Here is a 26,281-nt window from a genome sequence, read left to right as displayed (position 1 = left end):
TACTCTTTCATGGTTTATGCATTGTCTTAAAATGTTAAAGCAGCATTAGTCATCAAATCTCTTTATCTCTGTGTAAACTTCTAATGATCTGACCTAATATTACCTCAGCACTTACCTGAATATGTGCACTTATATTATTAAAGGACTCAGTTCATTGTTGTTTATTTGCAAGTAGAATTTAATGCAAATATAAATTGAGAAACTTCTTCAGAATAATAAATGCAAAACAACATTTTTGTGTACAGTTTTTACAGTGACAGCTGTTTTCACCAGCATCCCACCACAAAGTTTGGTAAAGACAAGAGGGGAGGCAGAGAGCTCCCTCATGTGATCGTACCTTGTTATTGCATTCCGCTGTGGAACTCACACACAGCTCAGTTTAATTCATATCAAATTTAAACCTTGTGTTATATAACCAAAGAAAATCGGATGCCAAAGTGAACACTAAATATCTGACACACACACACACTATATGAAAATAAGAAAATTCAGATAGATATTTTGACAAAAACTTTCAGAAAACTGAAACACATATTGTTTAATTTAAATTATTAACAGTTCCAGTTCATTTCCTTTACGCGGTTCAGCTCAAAGTATCTCTCCTTAATTCATATACTTTATAATGAGATATTCTCCTCTTGTGATTATAAATAATAATGAGATTTATTACCATGTCTTATAGTCGCAAATGCATTGGCAAACACAGCAGACATGCACGGATATCATTGTTTGGCCTGGGCATCTTTCCCATGTTCTCCCATTTCTGTCTGGCAGGATCATAGCGGTGCACCACCTTAGTGTCGGTGTAGTCCTCCTGACTGTATCCACCCAGCACATAAAACCTTCCCTCCAAAACGGCACTTCCTGCTCCAACATGCGGCACTGGCAGAGATGCAAAGGCAGTCCAGCAGTTAGCCACTGGACTGTACACTTCACAAGATAGCTGATCAACAATAGTCATGGTATCATCAGTGGTTACTCCACCTGCCACGTAAAGATATTCACCCAAGATCTCCATACAGTGATGAGCTCGAGGTGAAGCCATGTTTGCCAGGTAGGTGCTTCCTGTTTCTGGATGGTACAGAAAGAGGGATGCAACACAGAGGTAATCATTATTTTCCCCTCCTGTTATGAAGATCTGTCCTTGGGTAACTTTTGCTACATGACCGCTCAGAGGCAGATCCAAGGGTGAGGTGAAACTGAAAAAGAAAAGATGAGTGATTTGTGACAGCAAACTACAATATTTTGAAAAGTTTTGAATCATTTTAAACAGCTTATTTAGGAGAAATGTAATGACATGGTAATGAACAATGAATGCTCTCCCCAACCTACCTCCAAGAATTTGTAGATGGGCAGTATCTTTCAACACTATCTATAGGATCGGTCTCACTGTGTCCGCCGATGGCATATATCTTTTCATTAAGTACAACCACTGAAAATGAGCATCTTTTTTCTTGCATTTCAGCCAGAAACTCCCAGCTGTTTTCACAAGGGTCATATCTACAAGTGGTGAAATTATGCACATATAAGAAACAGTTAAGTATATGTTATTATTGCTTTTGGAGGGTTGACAATGAACCGCTCTTACCTGTAAACATTATTAAGGGTGTCACCAATGCCATAATACTTCTTGCCTCCCAACACATACAATCGTCCTTTTAGGACAGCCACCTCATGCCCGAATCTTGCTGGCTCAGGCATCTCTCCCAGCTTTCTCCACTCCAATGCCTTTTTTACCCCTATGTGATTCCTGAGGGAATTCCCAAACCAAAGTTCTCTGCTGATGCTGCGGCTGCTCAGGTCTTCCGAAATCTGGTCACCTCCAATCAGAACGAGACTCTCTTTTGGCATATAGATGCGGAACTGATGCTGTGCACTCTCACTGGAGCAGAAATCTTCAAAGATTTCCTTATACAGCTCTGCCATGTTGGGATTACACCACATGGTCTGAGATCGCACTTCCTTGAATTCCTTGAATGTCATCAAGGGAAACTGGACAGTTTTCATAAGTTCATGAGCTAGTCTGAGCCTTATCCTGGGCTTTGCTTGGATCCAAGCTGCCACGGCTTTGAATATAACAAGTTCAGATGGAACATAAAGTGAGTTACTGTTTAGGTACATCAAGAGCTTTTTAGCTGACAGGTCCGTAAACTTTGAGGTGCATGCCACCATCTGGAAATGCCGGAGGACAAAATCATCAGCAAATTCAAGAAGCTGTGGTATTTCATAGGCCTCAGCAAAAGATACCACATCCAGACAAGTTTGAGGATTAATTTCTTGACACAGGAAATTGTAGCACAAGGAAAGTGCAGGTTGGTACTGAAGCTGGAGAGCAGTGCTGGTGATCTCAAAGATGCACTGCCAGCTCATAGGTAGAGCGCCACTGTAAGAGCAGCCAATTAGAACTTCTAATTCTGATGCCAAAAGGAAGGGAAGGGTCACAAAAGGCTGATGGGACTCCTTCATCCCTGAGGTGAACATGCCACGGAAGTAATCACTGCTTACAGCCAAGATAACTCTGTGGACTAGATGAAAGACATCAATGAGTAAATATCTCTAACATATCCAGGTCACATGCTTGTTTTATAATGTACTTCATTAAAGATGAAGCCTATAAAGGCCCAACGTATGTTTACTACACACTTTGTGCAGAATGTAAATCCAGATTTATTTGATGGTCAAATGTTCCACAATATGGAAATCTGGACCACCCAGTAGTCGCCTTGCAAAAAAACAGAAATATGAACAACCTGAAAACTTATTTGGCAGAACTACAGATGCATCTTAAGAAAATGTATATTTGATGGTAAAATTCTCAATACACATTTATCTAATATTGAATATAGTCACTTTTGCAATGAATGAAGTGATGTTAAATTTGATTGAGGACCTACTTGTGGATGAAAGAAAATGTATCACAACACAGAAATTTACTTAAGCAAATAGGTAAAAGTTAAAGTGGGCATCCAGACAGCATTAAATGGTCTACTCACCATGAAGCAATCCACCACAAGCTTCCAGAGTCACATCACATCCCACTCTGTCCATCCACAGCTGTTGGATGGACTGAAGGCTGATCGTCATTTGTTGTGCAGTACAAATACTTTCCCTTTTCTTATCCCCTCCAGTTTTTGTGGACTTCTCTTCTTCCTCAGTGCAGAGATCGAGAACCCTTGGTGCACCCAGTGTTTGAGCAGCAGCCTTTATCTTGTCCAGATTATCCTTGTTTAAGAATGGTATTTGTCCAGTGTAGGCAAACTCCACAATCGCCTCTAACCCAACATGCTCTACCTCAGGACCAAGAGAGATTGACCACGGGTGAACTCTAACACATGTGTCATCGTCTTTTCTTTCATCAGCTCTTTTGTTTCCTGCTTTGCTTCTTTTTAGATTATCACAGGTAAGTGAACTGACAGCAGCCAGCACTGGGGAGTGCACACAGAAACGCATCCCATCCTCTGTCCTCAAAGTAAGGTCGGTGAGAACGGATGAACTCCTGAATTCATTCAAGGTGAGAAAAACATGTATGGGGTAATCATCTTTGAAATATGTCTTTATGTCATCTTCATCACTAAAATCCCCATCTTCATCCACTGAAGGTTCGGTTTCCTTATCATCTGTAGAAGCTTCCTCTTCTTCTTCACGATCTTCTTTAGTGACCCAAGATTCTGTGACAGTTTCTTCTTCATCTGTCAATATTTCACCGTTGAATTCTCCATTCCACTCCAGAGTAGTCTGAGTTTCAGAGATATCTTCATTTCTGTGTTTGTTAAAATATTTATCCTCAGAAACTGTGAAATCAGAACCTTCTGTTTCTGAACCACTTTCTCCTTTGTCCTCTTCGGTTTCCTCTGCATCCCTCACCTCCGGTTTTGCCTGCACTTCTTCTTCATCTTGATTTCCTCCTGCTTCATTTTCTTCCTCATTCACATCTTCTTCCTCGCTGTCAGCGTCCTCACCATTCTCTTCCACCCCTTCTTCTTCTTCTTCTTTATTACACACCTCTGCTTTAATCCAGCATCTTATCCTGTCCCACAATCGTCTCCTTCTCTTCTCCATCACTCTCTTCCATACATCCTACTGCTTCTCAAGGCAGGAATTAGCAACTGCCAGAGTGTCCAGTAGACCTAAAATCTTCACAGCTACTTTAATCTTTCAGATTTGCACCTCAGGAATCAAAGCGACTGCAGATCACTTACTTCTTGAGCTGGACTTCGCACTGTGAAACAGCTCAGACCTTACCTCATCTGCAGACAAGAGCTGTGTTGTCTATTTGTTCGTCTCCTGCCTCTCTCTCCCCTCTTGCATGTGGCGTTGAGTGGCGTGAGAGTGCATGATTCCTCATATAACCAAATAAGCTGCTGTATACAGTGTAATATATCACTAGGTAGTGGAAATTCTAGACATCATGAGGCTTCAGGCAGACACCCAACAAAAGTCTGAAAATGGCACGGTTATGTTTTTATTTACCATATTGTCAAATATTGTCACATTTTTTTCCAATTTTGTCCTCATTTTATTACTTTATATCTGATATATCTCCAAAGGATGTGCAGTTTATTGTTGTGGTCTTAAATGAAGGACTTTGCAGTCTATTAGTGTAGGGATTGTGTTCAACAGTTCTAAAATGCAAACTGGAAGAAGCAAAAGCAAGTAATAAACAAGGCAATGACTTGGAGGCAGCTGAATCTCTGCCCATCTGAGTCTATCAACCTCGACATCTCGGGAAGCCTTGGCAGGCTTATTCATTCTGAGGCATATGACTTGGGGATAAATTTTAAATGCCTAGAGGGTCATCAGTGAGATCACATTGCTCCTCCACATCCAAGTACAGAGGAATGTGGGTCAAGGCGCAAGAGGGAGGAGGAGGCCAAGAGGGCATAAAAACAAACAACACCTGTTGACTTGAAGGCTTTTGTGCTAACAGAGAAAGCAAACAGCTGGGTCACACTGTGTAACCTTGACTTTGAAAATAGCATTCATACATATGCTCTCTCCTTGCATTACCACATTTTTAGAAATGTAACTGGATTGGCCTGCGCCAGCTATTTGTGAATTTGTCCCGTCACAGTGCTAGGTAGTGTTTAGTTTTGACTAACCAATGAAATCCAAGAAATCTCTAAGCTGGAAACAAGTTTCTTCAAGTCAGTTGAAAACATTTGTCAAATCAGAGGCAATTAGACAGGAAGTCCCAGTTTTAGAAGATCTGTCAATATATTAGCTGCTAGAATTTTATAAAGATATTTTAAAATCTTCTTTGCCTTATTACTAAATGGTCTTCAGAGTTAAGCAGGTTCTAAACGTCTAGTTATAATTTAGTGGAGCATAAATCTCAGAAGGTAAGCAAACCTAATCACAAGTACCTTTTTATTTCCTTTTTTTAATCAGGTTGACACTGAAGAAAATACGGTGTCAAGGTTTGGGATGTAGTGGGGTATATTTTGTTTTAGGACTAATTGTATTCATGCCATTCATACAAAAGTTTAGAACCACACCTCTTTGTCTTTCATTTCAGATATTTTCAGTCCCATTGCCAAAGGTGTGCAAAATCAGGCCTCCAGTCTGTCTCTACTGCCTTTATTTATTTGTGAAAGAATGGGGCATTCTAAAGAGCCCCTTGAACTCCAATATGATACTGTGATAGGATGCTGCTGATGCAGGAAGACAGTTTATGAAATTTCTGTCCTACTACACTCAACAAAAATATAAACGCAACACCTTTGTTACTGCTCCCATTCCCCATGGGATGGACGTAGAGACCTAAAATTCATTCCAGATACACAATATAACCATCCCTCCCAAACAGTGGTCACAAATCAGTCCAAATGTGTGGTAGTGGGCACATCTGCCATATTGAGATAATCCATCCCACCTCACAGGTGTGCCACATCAGGATGCTGATCTGACATCATGAGTAGTGCACAGGTGTACCTCAGACTGCCCACAACAAAAGGCCACCCTGGAATGTGCAGTTTTGTCTCACAGCAAAATGCCACAGATGCCACAAGCAATGAGGGAGCGTGCAATTGGCATGCTGACAGCAGGAATGTCAACCAGATCTGTCGCCCGTGCATTGAATGTTCATTTCTCAACCACAAGCCGTCTCCACAGGCGTTTCAGAGAATATGGCAGCACATCCAACCGGCCTCACCACCGCAGACCTCGTGTAATCACACCAGCCCAGGACCTCCACATCCAGCAGGTTCACCTCCAAGATCGTCTGAGACCAGCCACCCAGACAGCTGCTGGAACAATTGGTTTGCACAACCAAACAATTTCTGCACAAACTGTCAGAAACCGTCTCAGGGACGCTCAACTGCATGCCCGTCGTCCTCATCGGGGTCTTGACCTGACTCCAGCTCGTCGCCGTAACAGACTTGTGTGGGCAAATGCTCACATTCGATGGCGTCTGGCACGTTGGAGAGGTGTGCGCTTCACGGATGAATCATGGTTCACATTGTTCAGGGCAGATGGCAGCTGAGAATGTCCCAGTTCTTTCATGGCCAGCATACTCACCGGACATGTCACCCATTGAGCATGTTCGGGATGTGCTTGACCGGCGTATACGACAGCGTGTACCAGTTCCCACGAATATCCAACAACCTCGCACAGCCATTGAAGTGGAGTGGACCAACATTCCACAGGCCACAATTGACAATCTGATAGACTCCAAGCGACGATGTGTTGCACTACATGAGGCAAATGGTGGTCACACCAGATACTGACCGGTTCTGGGTCCCCAGACCCCCAATAGCGCAAAAAACTGCACATTCCAGGGTGGCCTTTTGTTGTGGGCAGTCTGAGGTACACCTGTGCACTACTCATGATGTCAGATCAGCATCCTGATGTGGCACACCTGTGAGGTGGGATGGATTATCTCAATATGGCAGATGTGCCCACTACCACACATTTGGACTGATTTGTGACCACTGTTTGGGAGGGATGGTTATATTGTGTATCTGGAATGAATTTTAGGTCTCTACGTCCATCCCATGGGGAATGGGAGCAGTAACAAAGGTGTTGCGTTTATATTTTTGTTGAGTGTAAATATTCCACCATCAGCTTTAAGTGGATTATTGTAAAGTAGAAGTGTTTGGGCTCCACAGCAACTCATTCACAAGTTTAGTGTACAAAGTCACAAACACTTGGCTGACTCAGTCACTGCAGACCTCCAACCCTCCTCTGGCATTAACATCAGCATAAAAACTGTCCACGGAGAACTTCATGGCATGGGTTTCCACAACCAAGAAGCTCCTGTAGGTGTAATGTATAAGTCCATAAAGTGTACCATTTTAATCTGATAAGGAAACTGCAGCAAAAACAGCTAGGTGCATTTATTCTCATTTGAAAAAACATTTTGATTTGATCTTTGTCTGTACAGCAGTGTTGATCTCGTTCATGCTAGCTGCTGTTTTTGTCTCTGTTTTGTTTAAATGTGTTTAAGCTCAATATCACTGGTTGAAGATCTTTTATCTTTAAAATCAAAACCCTGCTTCATACATCCTCTAAGATCAATGGATGTTTTGTTCACACTGTGGGTTCCTAATAAAAATCTACTGACATGCTTTGAAGTTTCGGGACTGTGAGTAGGTGTTTTGGAAATGAAACTGGTGGGCAACAGATCGCTTAAAAAAAAACACTCCTACCTGAGGACATGGTGACTTTGGCTTCACATGTGAGGCATCACACGAACACATGCCTACTGTGCATTCACACGCAGAAGGATTTAAACAAGCAGGCAAGTGATTAAGGCCCCTTTTCAACTGCACTCAAAAGAGCACTTGAGTGCTTAAACATTTCTTCACACTGAATGTGTGCTTGTAAGCATTCAACTGTCTGTAAGATGTTTTTTTAATGCTTTAATACACCCTAAAAACGTCGCCATTCAGGAACAACCTGTACAGATATTTGCCATTGTATATACATTCACGGCAGATACGGATACACTTCTGTACCTACATTATTACCTACAGTTTAGCTTTGGGCAGCTGCTCACAATCTTACTTATGAAAAGTCTGTTTCCTCTGCAGCAGTTCTGATTGTTACCATGGCAATGCAAGCAGTGAGAGGAGGAGGAGGAGTGAAGAGCGCTAACCTCGTTATTGGACCCCCCCTCCCCCCTTCAGGCCCTTTTGTCAAGAGCAGCTACACTGCTGGGACATGAGGGTTGCATTCTTCTTTTTCGGCTCAACAGAGTGAGAGGCACAAGTAGTTCAAGCACCGAGCACTGTCATCTTTTGTCAGAGTGCCTATTCTGTAACTCTGCATGGTCTAAAAAAAAAAAATCAGAAACAATAACTCAACATTTTGCAAAAATGTCATGTGACTGACCTGCAACTTGTACAGCTCTCTCTTTCATTTAGTGTCACCTGGGATGAGCTCCAGGATCACCATGGATGGGTGGGAAAATATACATATTTGCATTGATAAGATCCTGCAAGATAAGATCAATGCAAGTGTAATCTAGATCACAGAGTGGGACAGAAATGAGTGAAGTGAAATATATATATATATATATATAAAAAGTTAAAGTCATAGCAGTTGACCTAAAGTGTTGCTGAGGCTTTTGGAGGTATACAGATAATCCTATGGTAACCACCTAAAACTGAATTTTGGACATGAAAATGCAGAAAGTGTAGGCAAAATTGTTGGTACCAGAAGATCAGTGTAGTCAGTTTGTAGTCAGAGCTTTACTCAACAATCCTGTTTAAACCAACTTTGGTTCCTTCAAAATGCAGTTTCCAAACCATTTGCTATAGTCTAAAAATGGAAATGTAAGGCAGTCTCGAAAAGAGAGATTTTAGACTATTATTGACTTATTTTATTAACTTAACTGCAATGATAAGCAATGGCAGGCACAAAGTCCAGAACTGGAAAACCCTTATCTACTATCTGGATATCCTGACTACACCGGACACAGTAAAAAAAGAAACCGCTGATGTTCCCAGAGGCTAAGGACCCCATTATACCCACCATGTCCTGCCTGGCAAACAGAACTGTACCACAAAGTTGACGTTAAACTGATATCGACTTTGTCAGTGTTGTCATTAGCTGCCGTTTTCGCTAACTCGTGCAACTCTTGATTTTTGTAACCTGGTGTGTTATTCTACTTCCTGCCACCCGGTTAAAGACAGCATGATATGATGTCCCTGTGTTCGTGTTCTTGTTGGTCCAGGTTCAACACTGCAAGTGACCAGTGACATAGCTGTGATGTCATAGTTTTACAATGTGGAAACACCATCACAACACACACCAAACCCTAACCCTGACTGCCATCCTATTTTTTCTTGAGAGTCCATCGGCAGGTTTTTTCCACGATGCAAAACTATGACATCATAACAATGCAATTGGTCACTTGCCATGTTGAACCTGGACCAGCATTTACTACAATAATCTAAAAACAACGCCCAATACGGGGATATGAGATACAATTGCGTTGGTTTTTACTATTTTACATTTGAAGATGTATGAGTGCTAATGGTAGTAGCTATAACAAAGACATAAGTCAGCAGTTTAGCCTCATTTCTGCAACCTGCTTGGTTTTAAAGTGGTAGTGGAGAAAAAAAGAAAGAAAGAAAGGCTTTTGTTGTCAAAATACAATCTAGCTTTATTGAATTTCTGGGCCCCATGAAACAGAGATAAACACATATAGAAATAAGATGTAAGACTACAACATGACAACAAACTAGGAGAGAAAAATCTCTAAAACTAACCAGTTAACACAGTGCAACCTGATATTAACCTAAAATGATCATTTTTCTACAGGCAAGCAAGCATCAGTAGTGTGACGTGTGGAAGAAGAAAAAACAACCCTAACTTCAAAACACATACAAAACAACATAAAATGAAATGTACAGTACAAACATAGCCAAAAGATGGCGTTTTCTAGATATTCCAGCTTGAAATAAACAGCATGACTGATTGTCAAGCTTAGTCCTCTTAAATCATAATTTACATAAGCATTCTTAAATATGAATGTAAGACTGTGAAATAGTGTCCAAACTCCTGTAACACACTGCCACCAAAGCTCGTTTTATTTTGAGGTCTGCGGCGCGTAAATTAATACATGTAATTTATTCGTTATAACAGATGTGCTGTAGATCATACACGATGGGAGCTGTATCAGATCTCTCCTGGTAATGCTTTTTAAATTGGGTCACGCTCTACTTTGGAACCATCGAGTCCCTGCATTCACAAACTGTACTCCTCAGAGGAAGAAAAGGGGACGGGGGGCCACGAAGGTGTCGACAGTGCCAAGGACATAGGAGACGTACTCGAACAGCAGTTAAGATGCCGCGGTACAAACAGAGGGATTGCATAGTTCGGCAGCATTGTCTTTCGCAGGTTTTCCTACCGAGCCTCCTAGTTTCCTTTTTAAAAGTACCTGCACAGCCATAAAACCTTGCCCCCCCCCTCTGTGTCACTCCAGTGGCTTGTTAGAATAAGGAGCGAGATGAGAGGTCTATTTTTACAAACGAGGGGGTGAGGAAAAGTGAGACGGAAGGTGAGATTTTATGAGACAGAGGCAGGAGCTGAGTTTGTGTTGTGTTCACTGTGAGCACATTCTCGATCAAAATGCGCCGCGTTATGAAAGTTTCTCAGTGCCTTTTTGGTTTCGAGGGACGACCTTCGCTTAAAGTCAAGATATTTAAAGAAAGGAGGAAAAGAAACATTGAACACAAATTCAGTATTGCTAATCTATTATTATCTTCAAGTCTTTCTACTCGTTTATAAAGAAATTACGCTATCCACTACATTATATGAGTCGGTAGAACTTTCTGTCATTTCTGGAATGAAACTAATATCCTGAAGCAGGCATGGCGGGGGTCAAGCACTGGCCCACGGAAGGAGGAAAGACACGATAAAAACAATGAGAGAAACAGAGAGAGGTAATGACAGGAGGAGGATAAGAGGAAGAGAGAAGGACGACGGCCACAGAGACGTCAGTTTGGAGCCTCGGGTCACCTCATCAGGACTCTTCTGCTTCTCCACGTTTGGCCTGCAAATGATCAGTGGCCTGACCTGTGATATGCTCTCCTGAAAGGCAGACGCAGGAGAGAACTGAGATAGACCTCAATTTCTCTGTTTGTACTTCATTTTTAGACCCTAAATGAGCAGAGTAACTAATTAAAGCAACAGGGAAGTAATAGTATGAACCTGGAAAATTCTGTGCATTCAGTGAGTCAGAAAGTATTTGGATAATGACACTTTTCAGGGGGCAATTTTCTCTCTCTGTACACCACATAGTAGATTTAAAATCAAACAATCAATATTCAAGACTTTCAACTTTAATTCAAGGGGTTTAACAAAAGTACTGTATTAACTGCTTTACCATTTCTATAAAGATTAAGCCATATTCAAAGCAGTGTTGCCAACTTAGCGACTTTGTCACTATATTTAGCGAGTTTTCAGACCCCTTAGCAACTTTTTTTCTAAAGAAAGTCGCTAAAAAAACACGTGAAAGCGCGTATCGCTTTTACTCTCAACAAGCAGCGGGTGCTGTAACGCAGTCAGTCCTCCTTTACTCTTTTACTCTTATGCTGTTTTGTGGATCACAAGGTTTAAAACTACTTATAAACACACACACACACAAAGTAACTCCACCAGAGTGCCTATTTCGGGTCACTTTTGCCGGTCCAAGCCCGGGTAAAGGAGCAGGGTTGGAATTGTGACATTAAAAAAAAACAATAATTGCTAAAAGAAATTTAATTTGTAGTTCTAAATAAACTCTAAATGCATTTAGGACGTTTTTACTCACTTTATGTCTCTTCCACGATGTTATTTCTCTCTCCAACAACATAGGTTACAATTAGATTAGCATGATCAATTATGCAAATTAGGCGATGACGTCATTTAGCGACTTCTAGCGACTTTTAGGACAACCAATAGCGATTTTCCTTACTGAGGAGTTGGCAACACTGATTCAAAGGCTCAAGTATAATTGGACAACTGACTGACAAGCAGCTCGTTATTTCATGACAAATAAAGCAGACATAATAGCTGAATTTTTGTGAATTTCAAATATGAATGAATAATTGATACCAATAGCAGAAGGCCTGAAGGACCACAGAAGATGACTAAAAGTGCAAGATGGCAGGATTATTTCAATGGTTAAGAGAAAAAACATCCCAACATCTAAACAAGTCGAGAACACTCTCAAGCAGGTAGGTGTATCATTGGGTCTCCAATCAAAAGATGCTTTTGTTAATGGAAACAGATGTTTACAATGAGGTGCAAACCACTGGTTACAGGCTCAAGCCTCAGAAAACATGTGAAAGAGCCAAGTGTACATATGTTTGGACAGACAAAATCAAGACTGACTTTTATCACAATGATGGACGAGAAGGGGAAAAGTTAGTATGTCAAGCACGGTGGAGGCAGTGTTATGACATGGATACACTGTCCATGTCGTGTTTATTGATGATGTGACTGCTGATAGAAGAGGACAACGAATTCTGAAGTGCAGAGGGGGTTATACTCTCTGCTCAGATTCAACCAAATGCTGCAAGCTTGATTGGATGATACAAAGCAGGCTGCAAAAGTTTTTCATGGCAAAGAAATAGAATTTTCTACGGTGACCTGATGTCAACCGAGTGAAACACTCTTTTGGAGTATTCAACTAAATGCATAAAATTAATGCAAATTTGAATAAAAACCTCTTGAATTAAAGCTGAAGGTCTGCACCACAATCACATCTTGATTGCTTGATTTTGATTTGTTTTTATTTATTTCTTCTTACCTCGAGTATGGTTCTGCTGTGTGCTCTGTCAGGACTAAGCCTCAGATTCCATCGATGGGATCTATGGCTTCGCCCGCCATCATCCTCGCTCTCCGTGGTGTCTTGTCGCGCTACTCGAGGACGTTTCCGTCTCCGTGAGCTGATTCGCTGGAGAGAACCAGGCTCCTGGAGTCTGAACAAATTGAGTCAAAGGCACAAGGTCAGATACAGTAAGGTACAGCGCAGCACACTGTGTGAATATGAACGTGTCGGTGACCTGCAGTCTGTATCCTCTATATCCGCATCTGCGTCACTCTCCCCCTGAGGGTCAGATAACACACACTCCTCCTGCAATGGAGCGAAAAAGACAAGAAAAAATATATAATAACCAACAGAAACACAGAGGAATGTGTTAGCAGCCATTAAGCTGGGATAAAATATGACAAATACAAAAGTGTTTTCAATTTTTTGAGTTTTTAAAATGAAAGAAACCCATAAATCCCAGTGACTCATCACAGACCAACACAGTTTGTGAAACCAAATACCACTTGATGATGGCATTTGTCTGTGTGAGTGTGCTAATGCGTCACTTTTTATATTACCACCATTGTTATTAAGCATGAATCAGCTCACACCTCTATCCATAACGTAATGAAGTCAGAGAGTATTTATATCCCAACAGTACCAGTCTTTTTACCTCTTTCTGTCACAGACAGACAGACAGACAGACAGACAGACAGATAGATAGATAGATAGATAGATAGATAGATAGATAGATAGATAGATAGATAGATAGATAGATAGATACTGAATAACGGGGATAACTCAAAAATCATTGATTTGTCTAAAGGTTCCTATTCCAGAACACAAAATATATCACTGAATACTAAACTGTATATTATAGTAACAAGAACTACTGCCACTCTGTACTGAAAATATAAGTTTAGCATTTAAAAAAAAAACAAAAAAACAATGAGCTATTAACATAATGTGCTGTGTGTTTTTATCTCTGGCCAAAAAATGCAGTTCCTGTAATGGCCACTTGAGGCTGAATCCAAAAGCAAGTCACCACAGCGCCCTATGTTAAAATGGCTAATTTTGCAACACAACTATAAATTGTTACAGCCTGCTACCAAAAAAAAAATCTCCCTTTTCAAGACTGCCTTACATTTCCATTTTTTAAATATAACTCATGGGTTTAAATTATAGCAAGGCTTACAGTTTCCATTGACTGAGGGTGTGGCCTCAAATGAGCAGGTGGGTGCAGACACAACTATCCGGTTGTTCAGTGATGACGTGACGAATCCTACTTCCGGGCCTAAAGTAGTCTGTGTTTAATATGGCTTTTGTGTTGTTAACATGTTTAATGTTATGTATTTTCTTATATTTAATCTCAAAAAGCTCCTAAAACAGTCAGTGATCACTGTTGACCTCCCTCGGCTTTTATTACCGCTAATCATTTATTTAAGCTCAGTTTTTAAAACCTTAAGATGTAACTACAGCCCAGCCCATGCAGCAGTATATGAATGACTAACCTCGTATTGTGGATGGATTATCTCAGTTGTTCTCCTGGCTGAAGTTTGGTCCTTTAACAGCATCCTGCCATGCGATTACATTTGTTCCTGACCACCGAGAACAGTCACGTTAACTTTTATCGAGTGGAAAAAAACGTTAGCTTGTTTATATTATGCTAACATAGCTGTGTCGCTAGCGGTCACGTAGCACATCATTATATACCAGCTAGCTCAACTTCAGTAACCCTACAAACGTCACTGCTGTTTAGTTTTCTGTCTTCATTTATGCTGGAAGTGATAACAGAGCTGTACGTTTTAATTTGTTTCCAAATCCCCGCAGTCAGGACATGCTTTATTGTATTTAGATAGAAGCTAGCGAGCTAACTCCCTGCTAACTTCTAACTCCGTTAAATGTCATAAATTCCGTTTTCACGGATGCCTGGATGCTAAACTCAATTGTTACACCTGGTAGTGCAGAACGCTGATCATTTTATTAATACAGATGAAAGACTTTAGACAGTTTTTCAACTCTCAGTAATGCCATAGTGATCGTTTGATATATGGACCTGCAGCGGAGTTTAGGTCCAGACACGGCTAGTGACGTCAGACTGAACAATCGGATAGCAGCTAGCTGCATGACAGGGATATAGCAATGATTTTCGTACAACACAGTACTGCAATATTTTGTGATTTTTTTTAAGAATACCAAATATTGATAACTTTTTAAAATATAAACAGCATAGACAAACTAACGTTTTTAGCATTTAAAAAAGCACTTTCGTGGGGCCCCACTTTGCGTGGGGCTGCATGGCGTCAACGCAGTTAGCTTGTTCACTCATTAGCACCATGCAGCCCCACACACAAGGTGATCCACGATAACTCCCTAACAGAGATTTGCAGCGTTAATGTGGTTATGGTGTTGATGTAATTTTAACGAGATTAACGCTGACAGCACAGCATGTTAGAACAGCTGCACTCTGCTAAACAAGCTACCTAGTTCAGGCTAGTTTTAGGTTCAGGCTACAGTAAACAGATAAAGGCATTTTATTAAATGATTTCATTATATTTGACTTGTTTGGTAAATTGCTCATGCTTCCCCTTATCTTGGATATTGTTTCATGTAAGGGTAGCTAGCATTATCACCATCAATTCAGGAAAACTGTATCACAAATCAAATCACCCACCTCACTGATTAAAATATTTGCGGTGCTTATTTCCATTTCGATACGTATAAGCCAATTATACAGAGTTGTGCAAAAGTCTGGAGTCCCTCCTAATTTAAATTTTTTGCTTTAAAGAGCCAGAATTTTTATTTTATTTTTTAAAGTGGTCTTGAGCAACAGTACTCCAGCCTTTCTGGAGCTCTTCCACAGTTTTTCTTTGGTTTTTCCCCTCTTTCTGTCAGTCCAGTGGCTGACACTTTGGTATTCGCAGCCTGTCACAAAACACAAAACTTGTACTCATTTGTGAAATCTGTGCAAGATGCCAGAGGAAATAAACTATTTGTGCACCAAAAAGGGTATTCCCAAAGAGCTATTACCCAAAAACCTGGCAAAACGCTGGATGTCCTTTAAAAAAAATCTGTGGAAGACAAGTAGAGGACAGAAGAAGTGTCAGGCCTAAAAATCTAACCACAGCAAGAGCCAAACTGAAAAACAATAGCAACCGGTCCGCTGGAGTGAGGAATCCAATTTTTGTTTGTTTGTTTGTTTTTGAGGAAGTCAGGAGAGAGGAACATAAGGATTTTTGTTTGTTTGTTTTGTTTTAACATTTTATTGCTATGTCTGGTTTTATTACTATGTGCATATTAGGGCTGCCACGATTAGTCGACTAGTCACGATTACGTCGACTATCAAAATCGTCGACGACTGATTTAATAGTCGACGCGTCGTTTGAAGCTTTGTAAGATCACAAAAGACGCAGGAATAAGTAGTAGGATTTAAGAGTGTAATAACGGACTGAAACAGAAGATGGCAGCACTGCATGTACAAGGATGCCAGCTGCCGTTAAACCCCGAAGAAGAAGAAGCTGTGTCCCAGAATTCATAGCGCAGCCCAGCTCAGTTTCCAACAATGGCGGCAGCTAGTTAGTTTTAATGCTACTCTTATTATTCTTTCTGGGTCACAAAATACACGTTTAACATATTTTCAGGCGAGAATGTAGCTGTGTAAACATCAAATATCTGCTCAGTTTATCAAGACACCACATATTTTCAAAAGCGCTCCGACGTTTTCGGAGACGTCTGTTACCCACTAGCTTGATAGCGAGCCGGGGGCTAGGCTCACTAACGCCGTGAAGAACACCGGACTCCCGGCAAATCGTTTTCAAACCCACCGCCGTCTTTCGCTACTCAGGTTAAACATGATATATAAGTCACTTAGATAATTCGTTATGTTATTGTTTGGCTTTTTTTAGTACCGTAATTGTCGGGCTATAAGCCGCTACTTTTTGCACAAGCTTTGAACCCTGCGGCTTTTAGTCAGGTGCGGCTTTTCTATGGATTGTCCATGATTTTTGTCATATCGTAAGACGATTTGTTTTGTTTGTTCCGCTGTTGTACGGCACTACGTTGCCTGGTGGAAGGATCGGGGTTCAAGAGTGGTATGTTAGTCACATGTCCGTCCGCCAGGCAACGTAGTGCCGTACGAAGTAGCGCGAAAAACAAACTTCAAAGTAGCGCTACGCATTCAGCGGGAGGCGTGGATGATGAGCGGCGATAAACTTGCGAAAAGCAAGTTATGCTCAACTCCACCGGTGGATTCTGACAGCGTGGAAAAGTGTAAAAACATCCACGATCACCAACGGATTTTGAAGGGCTGGACTGCTGCATGATGGAGAGGAGGACACCGCCACGGCCCTTCTGAGGGTGTTCGACTCTGACACTGACAACAAGGATTTCTTTGGTTTTGAAAGTGACAACGAAGGAGAGAAGCGGAGAGTGGATGACGAAGCCATCCTGAGCCTGTTTGTATCCGACACTGGAGGAGAGGACTTTGGTGGTTTTAGTGCGCAGGAAGAAGAGAAAGATGGTGGTGAATGACTGACTTTTCTTCTTGTTAAAGCTGTGTCACTGCACCTGAGCCTAAAAGGTAGTCCGAATCTATTTTTTCTGGTGTGCTGTAGGCTACTGTTATGTACTACATGTGCAAATATGTACCCATAACTTGTTTTTCAAAATATTAATAAAAGTGATGTCTCCAAACAGCCATCTCTTTCCTGACAATTCCCTTTGTGCATATTCTCTTACATATGATAAGTCAACATTGAAACACCTGCGGCTTTTAGTCAGGTGCGGCTAATGTATGTACAAAACAGGATTTTCCCCTGATTTTAGCTTGTGCGGCTAATATTCAGGTGCGCTTTGTAGTCCGGGAAATACGGTATTTTATTTGTTCCTGGGTAAATCGGTTTGGGTGAGATTAAAGTTATAGTTTTCACACAGCTGAATAAACGTCAAGCAGACAGCATATTTGCACTGCACAAGACATAATGTGGATTGCACAACACTGGTCACTATATTCTTCATTTCCAGTTAATATTTGTACAGCTGCTGTTATTGTGTGTATATATATATATTTATTTATTTATATTTCTTCATACATTCTTATATAGTTCTATACTGTGTATTGTGTATTTTGTTGCACAGTTATTTTATTTTCAACTTTAATTTATATATTTTATCTTATTCTTTTCCAGTTAAATTTACCCTTCATTCTAATTTGTGTTGTACAGTTATTTCATTTTTAACCTTAATTTTTTATATTTTATTCCTTCCTAGTTAAATTTACACTTTTTAATTTTTCATATTTATTTCCTATCTTATTCATAGCCTTTTCCTTTTTTTTTTTTTCTTTAGGTCACGAGCAGTTGTCTAAGCATTTCACTACATATCGTACTGTGTATGACTGTGTACGTGACAAATAAAATTTGAATTTGTAAAATTTGAATTTGATTATCAGTGTGAGATGCTCGAGAATTTACTCCGGTGTCCTGTTATATTTTAGATAGCAAGGAGTTTATTAAACTCCACCAAAACAATCTGCAAATTTCATTAAAATTTAATAAACTATCACCTTGTCTTTATTGTTAGCACAGACCGTAAACACTTAAAGCTGTAAGCTAATGATAGTTATATAAGAGCAGATGCTGCTGGTGCAATAAGCTGTACGTTTTACGTCCAATGGATGATGATCTGATTAGTCGACTAATCGCAAAAATAATCGGTGACTAGACGACTATCAAAATAATCGTTTGTGGCAGCCCTAGTGCATATTAGTATTGTACAGCACTTTGGTCTACCAGGTGTGTTTTTAAAGTGCTATTTAAATAAATGATGATGATGATAAGTGAGCGTGTATGAAACACGGTGGAGGCTCCATCATGGCTTGGTGTTGCATTTCAGCCAATGGTGTTGGAGATTTTGATCTAGGACAAAGAAGAACTTTGAATGTCCTTCAAGAAGCCTGGAGAACTATTCAAAAATTAATTAAAGAAAGATTGTCTAAGAGATTTCAAGCTGCGTTGAAAAATAAAGGTCGTACCAAATATTGACTTTCAAGCTCTGTTTTTGATTTATATGCTGTATTTACCTGTAAGTTTGTGCATGTTAAGATAAGATAAGATAAGATAGAAATAGATAATTCTATTCTAATAGAATAGAATAAAATAAAATACTATATACAGTAGAATAAAATAGAATAAAATATACAATAGTATAAAAATAGAACACAAATTCTATATACAACTGAGTAAAAATACAACTTTGTCAGAAAAGTTTCAGTATTTGCCTCAAAATATGACAAAATATAGAGATGTTAGGGCTGGCTCAAGACTTTTGCACAGTGCTGTATATCAGTTAGCAATAAATGGTCCAACCCTAGTTTTAAGAGACTGAAAATCCTTTTTGAAAATGTCTATCTGTGGCATGAGCATCAATCATCTGGCCTAAGTGAACCCTAGTATTACTCATGTACTGCTCACAAGCTGGAATCTTAAAAGCCTATAAAAATGCCAGCTGCCTGCCAGGAAATCAACACAAATATCAAAAAGTCTTATAACGTGTTACATATCTGGACTCCACACACAGCGCTCTGCAACAGCATTAAGTAGCTGCACACAGAGCACTGTCATAAAGACACGCACACATATGCTACACATTACCTCTGTGCCGTATCCCTCAGAGTACCTGGTTACCATCACTTTGTTTTTTCCACAGCGTTCACACAGCCGCGTGTCCTGAGAACAGAAAGCAGGAAGAGAGACAGACCTACTGATTAGATTCACATCTCGAAAAAAAAACAAAACGAAAAGCTAACACGTGATTCGTCGATATCTGTGAACAGGTACTTTAAAATAAAACAGGGCAGCGACAAAGATGCAGAGAGGTCGTCGGGCAGCATTTAGAGCCTGATTACAGATGAAGAAACACTCTCAGATCTGAGCGGGTTGAGCGACGGCCACAGACACTTAAGTGGAAAGCCTGAGCACTCACCGGCGTAGGCGTGTGTGCTTCTGAATAAAGTGTACAGGGACCGGCCTCGCACAGACACGCTACATCTACCTCTCTGCAGCTCACCCCCATCTAAGACAGAGAGACAAAGACAGGGAGGATAAACAACTGTGATCTGCTGACTTGATGAAGCTTCTGGTCCCTTTTATCCTTAGACAGCAGCATAATGACAGAGATATAGGGAAGGAGTAAGAAGCTTGTACAAACTTACATAAGGTACAGCTATATCACTGTCACATGACCTGGGATGAGCCTGGCTGTTGGATATCATTGGCAAAAGTTTTCATATCTCTGTCAACGGCTCAGAGGAGAGATTTCTGGCTTTTGACATTATCTGCCTACTCACTTAAAAATGCTTGACTGCCAAGTGCTGAACACTAGAGTTATTAAAAGGAAAAAAAATAACACAATTAAGTCAAAAAGTTGGGCTATTACGTGTTCAGCAACTGGACCTGTGGGTTCCTTCGGTTACATTTTGTGTCAACTGCAGCCTACTTTAGAGCCACATGGAGATCTAAGAGGTACGCCGGTAGCAGGTATAAATAAACAGCCTCACCTCACAGTCATTGTCGGACGTCTCTCCGAAGGTAAAGAGGCCGTGGGAGTCGGATTCCCTCCGCAACATGACCTCTGACCTGGCTCACGCACTCACATAGATTTGCTGAGACGCACAAACAGCACACAGTCAGGTTCAAAGTTTGTCATCACTTAACCGTGAACACCTTGTACTCGGTGTCTTCTTCTGATGCTGATACTTAGCAATGTGCTGAAAACAACAGAGTGACTAAAAGTAGTTACCCTATTCCTGATTTCTTAGGGTTTGGTTTTTGCATATTTGTCACGCTTACATGTTTCAGAGCATCAAACTAATTCTAATATTAGACAAAGAGAACCAGAATAAATACAAAATGCATCCGTTGCAACAAGTCGTCCTGAAGCAGCAAAGCAGCCCTGACCATCACACGACCACCACCATGTCTGACTGTTGGTATAATGTTGTTTCATGAATTGCTGTGTTAGTTTTTTGCAGATGTAACAGGACTCAAACTTTCTAAAAAGTTCAGCTTCTGTCTCATCAGTCCACAGAATATTTTCTCGGAACTCTTGAGGATCACCAAAATATTTTTGGTAAATGTGAGACCTGCCTTTGTGTTCTTTTTGCTCTGCAGTGGTTTTCTCCTTGACCTCTCCCATGCAGTCTGATTTTTACCCATTCTCTTTCTTATTGTTGAATCATGAACTCTGACCTTAACTGAAGCAGGTGAGGCCTGCGGTTCTTTAATGTTGTTCTGCGGTCTTTTGTGACTTCCTGGTTGAGTCGTCCGGGTGATCTTGGAGTAATTTTGGTAAGCCACTCCTGGGAAGGTTCACCAGTGTTCCACTGTTCTCGAGTCCCAAAACCTTAAAAATGGCTTTGTAACTGTTTCCAGACTAACAGATGTCAATGACTTTGTTTATCAGCTGTTTCTTTAGATCAGGACATGATGTGTTGCTTTTTGAGATCTGAGCCTGCTTCATTTTGTCAGACATCTTCTATTGAAGTGATTTCTTGATTCGCCAGGTCTGGCAGTAGCTAATGAACCTGAACATGATTTAACAAAGCGGGGCAATTAGTTTTGCACACAGGGGTTGGATAGCTTTATTTTTACTTTTATAAATAAAGTCATCATTTAAAAAACTCGTTTTTTTTATTTTAATCAGTTATCGCTGTGTAATGTTAAAATGTGTTTGATGATCTAAAAGAAGTAAGCATGACAAATAAGGGGAAAAAATCAGAAAGAGAGTACATGCATTTTCACAGCACTGCAGATATTATAAAAGTATGAGCAACATCAGTAGCAACATTAGACATTTATATATTTTCCAGCTAAAAATACAAGCACAAATCACTTAAATGTTCTTCTGTTTTTAGCATGTATTTGTTCAATGAGGACCTGTAATTAAATGACTTTTTTTCTTTAAAACAGTAATAAATCAGTCATAGCTGGGTCAACTAACAGCCTGGAAAACCGTGAAGTGTTGTGCTTTGAGTGAATCAGTGAGGGGATAAATGCGTTATTTGGCTACAAACTTGGTGTTACAGGGGTGTGCAAATATGACGCGGTCTTTACTACGCAAACCGCGAGCTTGTGCTATCAGAGATGTGTCATCACGGCACCTCACTGTAAAATCCGTTCAGCAGTGTCCGCACTCCCATTACGTAATAGCACAGCAATCAACGTTAGGGAGCCGGGGAACTTTTCCCATAAAGATACGGGGAAACACGCCGTCTGCGTTTAAAGGTTTTAATTTTTTAACAAACAAGAATTCAAACATCAGCTACAATTTTCAATTAAAAACATTACGAAATAAACTAAATGAATTACAAGTAAAAAGCAGTAATTTAGAAAAGAACTGAGTGACCCGTCTCACCTCAAACGCATCCTGTCCAAAATCGCGGAATAAAGCCATGGACGGTGGTCGTAGTTGTGGTCGTAGTTGTGTAGTATTTAGAGGATGAGCAGCTGGACGCGGCGGTGTTTGTCATTGTGGCGCGGGGAAGCCATGAGCTCGCGCTGCTTGTGAGTGTTTGACATTGTAGCAAATCCTCCGTGTGATGTCAGCGCCAGCGATGACGGGCAGCTACGGTCCGGGAAGCGCGTGCTCACTGGGAAACCGAATGTTCGGGAGCGCGGAGAAGCAACGGCACATAACAGGGATTTCCGTCCGGTGTTTTCAAAATAAATGCCTTTGAAGCTAACCATTGCGTGCCTTTTTTGTACCACTCATACATTTGAAAATGATGAATCTGTGGACGGAATACTAAAAAATAGGTGTGAACGTTTCCTGAGACAAAACGTAAATCCAGTTGTTGAAAAAAAATGGTTTCAAAATATTACAAAGTATAACTTGAGAACCCCCCTGAAAATTGAATTTTTAGTAAAAACTAAATTACACTTAAAATATAAATAACAAGATAGGTATTATTGGATTTTTCAAAAAATCTGATGACGTTTCACAAATAGTTTTTACTATCCATAAGTCACAAATTCTTTTTTCGATGTCTTAAAATTTCAACTAACTCGAACCTGTGAGAAAGAGTGGCCTACATGAGAACTTAGTCCACTCTTAAACACTAGAAAGAAAGAAAGAAAGAAACAAACAAACAAACAAACAAACAAACAAACAAACAAACAAACAAACAAACAAACAAAAGTGGGATTTATTTTTAAGGCTACAGTGTTTATTCATACTATTTGTATTTATCTGTGGTAGTTTTATTTGTACATATTAACCGGTATCTATGTATGGACAGCAGAGAAAGAATTTCATTGCACAGAGAAATGCTTTTCTTTGTACACATGACAATAAACACTTTGAATCTTGAATCTCCTAACGGTTCCACAGACATGATTCTGGGCACTGCTCTGCTATGGGTACTCTGTCCTCACTCAGGGACCTTAACTGTCCAGTCACATTCTTTCCTCCAATAAAACACCCATTTTTTGTGAGTTAGTATATGAGCTCATGTTATATATATCCAATAATTCAGTGCTCTTAAAACATGACCTGATTCAAATGAAGGTTTTTTATATTGCACTTTTCTACAGTACTGGAGCACTCAATGCACTGTATACAACATGCCTCATTCACCCATCATACAAGCACTTTTTTGTATGCCTAAGTGCTTTCCATCTAACAATCATACTCCTCAATACACACTACTCAACTCAGGGTTCAGTATCTTGCCCAAGGATATTTGGCATGTGGACTGGAGCAGCCAGGGATTGAACCATCAGTCTTCCAGCTAGCAGATGACCTGCTCTACCTGCAGCATCATATGATAACAAGGTGATCATTTTGAAACAGGTGTTTTGATGCCAGAAAGAAGTAGAAAGGACCACGGTGGTTAAATAAAATAATAATTATAAGCTCACGGTCTTAAATCTGGATTTTTGGTCAAATTGCACATTTCTGTTTTTGAAACAAGGACATGTCCACAGGTATGCAGACATGTGAATATGGATGCAATTTTGTGTGTGTATGTTGATGCTTTTATCTACATGTAAAAACCATTTCACACCACTGAAAACTGAGCTTTTGATAAAAACACCTTCCAGAATTTAGATTTTTAACTCCTCCATTTACAGGTGAGCAAGGAAAGGGGCAAAAGTGTGCACCTGTGTCTCCTTTCCTGATGTCAGATGGTGCTCTGTGTTACTATTTATAGGATTTTCATTGGCCGACATCTCTACACAATGAGCTGTTGTCACATGCTACTCTGCCATGCCCTTGACAGCACATGAGGTTGTTTTCTGACATTTTCATGTGGATGGGAGATATTTAAAAAACAAACAAACAAAAAAAAAACAACAGAAAAAAAAAATACAGAAAAATCTTTGTTTTAAAAAATACTTGTTTGTCCGTACAGCAGTCCCTCGCTATAACATGGTTCACTTTTCACGGCCTCGCTGTTTCGCAGATTTTTTTTGCATGCTTTTTTTTTAAAGCGCATTGTGTTCTGCGTCCTGATTGGCTGCACACCATTGTCAGTCAATCTCGTGCCGTGTCTCCCGTACTGTACAGAATGCTTTCAACTTGTCAAATTTACATAAATCTTCGATCTCTAGCAGTGTGATTCTGAAGTGCTGTACTGTACGTTTTATCCCCAACAAACACAAGAATGTTGACGAAACGTTTTGCACGGTCAAAGGCATCTATGGTAGCATCCAAAAGGCAGAGGACAATGCTAACCATAGCACAGGCAGTTGGACTTCTGGACATGCTAAAGGAAGGTAGAAGTTACCGTATTTTTCAGACTGTAAGGCACGCCGGATTATAAGGTGCATTAAGTAAAACAAAACAGTCAGAAAAGTCAAACTTTACTCAAGTCATTCTTCTTGCTTTCTCCACTTCCATACGACTGATTCATTAGTGTTGAATTCTCTCACAGCTGCTCTATTCTCATGTTCTGGACCTGAAAACAGGGTTTGATCTTTGGTTTCATTCCATAATACTGGACTTATTTTTCTACGGTTTGAACTTTGAGAGTGTTTAAATACGAGAGAAAAGTGTGAAAATGTTCATGCCTGTCTGAGAAAAGTGTATAACGTGTGCAGTGAGGGTTTTTACAGCCTTAAAACATCTATAATAATTGTAAAAAAAAAAAAAAGTTGGCTACTTCGCGGATTTCACCTATCACAGGTTGTCATTGGAACGTAACTCGCGCAATAAACGAGGGACCACTGTACTCTGTAACAATGATAAGATATGATACTAAACTGCCAGAATATTTTAATCCATATTGTTCTCTACCTCTGGCTGGGTTGTCACACCCTGGTTTTGTGAGCCGACAATACATCAGGTCCAGTGAAAGGAGAAAATGTACCATCACTGGTCACAAGTCCCGCATTGTTGCAATGAATGTGTGCTAGAAAGAAGTGTGGCACACTGGTATGTAATTGTCTTCAGAAAAATAAGACCTTCAGTTGCTTGGCGAAAGATGGTGCACATTCAAAGGCATGTGTTGAGTGGTTTGAATGTAATTCAAGGTCTTTTTTTAGCTTGTTCTAGAGAATCTTTGGCATGAAGCTGAAAGCACATGCCCAGTTCCTCTTAGATTCAGGTTCAGGATACTTTATTTGTACCTGCAGGTAGATTTGGTTTGCAGTGGATGAGTCATCAATCCTCACATGCACATTTTTCAAGACAACACAGAAAACACAGAGCCCCTTCAACATCATCTACATTTTGTTCATTTAAATGATAGCTGCTGAAAAAAGCTACTTTTACATAGTTTAGATTTTATTGTTCTGCATTTGGGTTAATGCATTTATGGACATAATAATAATAATAATAATAATAATAATAAATAATACTGTATCTGGATCAGTAAAACAGCTAAACGCTATCATTGCATTCTTTCTAGAAAACTGTGACATGGTCACTGATATATGCATCTTTATTATCTAACTAAATTGATAAGTCCTAGTTCTAAGTGACCTTGTAAATGAAATATTTAAAGCTCTAATTCCTGACCCCCCACTTCTCAAAAACATCAAACTGGGTACGATTATGGCTAGTTTTTATCCTGATCTTTATCTTGGCACCGGGTTACAGTCAGCAGTTGTGCCGGGACAGACAGAGAAGCAGTTGAAAAGAGATGCATACAGTCACATATACAAACACGACAACACAAATATACAGAGGGAGACATGGAAGTTCCCACTCATTTTAATCAAAAGAACTCACCCGGAAATGCCATTCCCAAGGGGGATCTGTCTGTTTTTGTACAGATGTCACATGATAACTAAAATATTGTTAGGTTAGGGCAGCTGACATTATGTCTGGTAACTGGGTAAGAGTCAACCTAATTCAGCCTTTAACTGCAAGTATGAACATGTTTTAGTGAACACACACCTCACTATCGGTACTAACAGATTTTTTTTTTTAAAGCCCTTAACAGAAATGGTCTCAGTGGAGACGTGGCTGTAAAGTAGTCATTCTTAAGGAAGGAAAAATGGAGAAAAGGCTAAGGTATGCAGAACTACACAAGAACTG

At 40.1% G+C, this 26,281-nt stretch overlaps 2 protein-coding genes across 3 annotated transcripts; both read right to left on the bottom strand.

Annotated features, from left to right (window-relative positions):
• Nucleotides 1-644: 644 nt before the first annotated feature.
• LOC146714395 (kelch-like protein 33) lies at nucleotides 645-4,351 on the bottom strand. Of its 2 annotated transcripts, XM_085450877.1 has the most exons (5): nucleotides 2,994-4,351; nucleotides 1,589-2,525; nucleotides 1,333-1,500; nucleotides 1,006-1,199; nucleotides 645-882 (listed from the first exon to the last, which is right to left on the bottom strand). In XM_085450877.1, the coding sequence occupies exons 1-5, from the start codon at nucleotides 4,057-4,059 to the stop codon at nucleotides 677-679; spliced, it is 2,571 nt and encodes an 856-aa protein (XP_085307003.1). In that variant the 5' UTR covers nucleotides 4,060-4,351; the 3' UTR covers nucleotides 645-676. The 2 variants fall into 2 exon arrangements, with proteins under 2 accessions (XP_085307003.1, XP_085307002.1); XM_085450876.1 differs by having other exon boundaries at nucleotides 645-1,199; nucleotides 2,994-4,348.
• A 5,236-nt stretch (nucleotides 4,352-9,587) lies between these two features.
• Nucleotides 9,588-22,420, bottom strand: LOC146714394 (uncharacterized). The gene is made up of 7 exons (XM_085450875.1): nucleotides 22,154-22,420; nucleotides 20,298-20,402; nucleotides 19,724-19,813; nucleotides 19,393-19,467; nucleotides 12,996-13,066; nucleotides 12,740-12,911; nucleotides 9,588-11,037 (listed from the first exon to the last, which is right to left on the bottom strand). The coding sequence occupies exons 2-7, from the start codon at nucleotides 20,364-20,366 to the stop codon at nucleotides 10,828-10,830; spliced, it is 687 nt and encodes a 228-aa protein (XP_085307001.1). The 5' UTR covers nucleotides 20,367-20,402; nucleotides 22,154-22,420; the 3' UTR covers nucleotides 9,588-10,827.
• Between the last annotated feature and the right edge of the window lie 3,861 nt (nucleotides 22,421-26,281).

This window comes from Copadichromis virginalis, linkage group LG3 (assembly GCF_057382275.1).
Source record: "Copadichromis virginalis isolate Kocher_CV1m ecotype Utaka linkage group LG3, C_Virginalis_male_GT1.1, whole genome shotgun sequence".
Classification (NCBI taxonomy): domain Eukaryota; kingdom Metazoa; phylum Chordata; class Actinopteri; order Cichliformes; family Cichlidae; genus Copadichromis; species Copadichromis virginalis.
The sequence above is the reverse complement of the archived record's forward strand: the minus strand, read 5'-3'. Positions and strand labels throughout refer to the sequence as shown.

Excerpts from the sequence above, each read along its gene's own strand:
- LOC146714395 (XM_085450876.1), bottom strand. The coding sequence starts at position 4,059 with ATGGAGAAGAGAAGGAGACGATTGTGGGACAGGATAAGATGCTGGATT. Across the intron at positions 1,501-1,588 it reads ACCCTTAATAATGTTTACAG|ATATGACCCTTGTGAAAACA; the intron begins GTAAGAGCGGTT and ends CACCACTTGTAG. Across the intron at positions 1,200-1,332 it reads CCATCTACAAATTCTTGGAG|TTTCACCTCACCCTTGGATC; the intron begins GTAGGTTGGGGA and ends TTTCTTTTTCAG.
- LOC146714394 (XM_085450875.1), bottom strand. The coding sequence starts at position 20,366 with ATGTTGCGGAGGGAATCCGACTCCCACGGCCTCTTTACCTTCGGAGAG. Across the intron at positions 19,814-20,297 it reads CGTCCGACAATGACTGTGAG|ATGGGGGTGAGCTGCAGAGA; the intron begins GTGAGGCTGTTT and ends TCTCTGTCTTAG. Across the intron at positions 11,038-12,739 it reads ACAGCAGAACCATACTCGAG|GAGAGCATATCACAGGTCAG; the intron begins GTAAGAAGAAAT and ends TCTGCCTTTCAG.